Below are 930 nucleotides of genomic sequence, written 5' to 3'. Positions count from 1 at the left end.
CCCTGTGTCATGTAGGATCTTAGTTCCCCGCCTAGGGATCAGACCTACATCCCCTGCAGTGGAAGGCAGATTGTTACCCACTGGACCACCAGGGAAATCCCCCAGCTCTTTTAGCAAAAGGATTCCTGAAACTCTGGGTATAGATAAGCTATTATAAAGGAATACCCAAAATATCAGCAGTTGCTTCTGAGTGGTGAGACAAAGAATGATTTTTTGTTTTTTTTTTTATTTTCAAATTCTCTGTGTTTTCTAAATTTTTTGTAATAAGTTCATGGTACTTTTGTAATTGAAGAATGTATTATGCTGACGCTGTCTGGGACTTGCTGGCTAGCATCCGCCCAGCTGAGGCCAAGGTAACCACCTAGCCGTGAGAACCACCCCTCCTCCTAGCACCGCCCCCCCAGCCCTGAGCTCTGTCTTGCTCCAGCTCTGGAGCAGAGGCCTGGTTTACAGTATCTGGGTCCAGTTCCCCCTGTGACTGCAGAACTACTGTGTGACCCTAGGCAAGTCCCTCTGTTTCTACCTCTGGAAAATGGGGACACTCTTCCTTACTTGGCTCTCAGAGATTCAGATGAGACCAGGGGTGTTTATTTAGAAACACAAAACCACATCGCTGAGGCCTCCATATAACAGGAGGCCTCCTGACTCCCCAGCCGCCTCCCCAGCCCACCTCCTCTCTCCTCTTGTGCCTCCCAGGGACCCATGGTGTCCATAGACGGCGGCCCCCGGGCCCTGCCCGCCACATCGAGGGACAGCATGGAGCAGCACCAGCACCACTTCCTAGACCCCAGCTGCCGCATCTGCACGGGTCGGGGGAGACACGGGAGGGGCGCAGGGGCGGCGGGCAGGCCTGGACTGGGCGTGGGCTTCAGCAGCGACACGGATTCATGACTTGGGGCGATGGTGGCAGGGTGTCCCAGGTCACCTCGA

The 930-nt window shown here is 54.2% G+C and overlaps 1 protein-coding gene across 1 annotated transcript in view; it reads left to right on the top strand.

The window, feature by feature from the left end:
- Positions 1-930, top strand: part of SPOCD1 (SPOC domain containing 1) — a 32,306-nt gene that overhangs the window by 28,062 nt on the left and 3,314 nt on the right. The window contains exon 11 of the mRNA XM_010837083.1: positions 697-848. Coding sequence (XP_010835385.1) covers positions 697-848 — 152 coding nt within the window. The remainder of the gene's footprint in view (positions 1-696; positions 849-930) is intronic.

The sequence above is a fragment of the Bison bison genome, unplaced genomic scaffold (genome assembly GCF_000754665.1).
Source record: "Bison bison bison isolate TAMUID 2011002044 unplaced genomic scaffold, Bison_UMD1.0 scf7180017864068, whole genome shotgun sequence".
In the NCBI taxonomy this organism is placed as follows: domain Eukaryota; kingdom Metazoa; phylum Chordata; class Mammalia; order Artiodactyla; family Bovidae; genus Bison; species Bison bison.
This window is presented reverse-complemented; position numbering and strand designations above follow the sequence as displayed.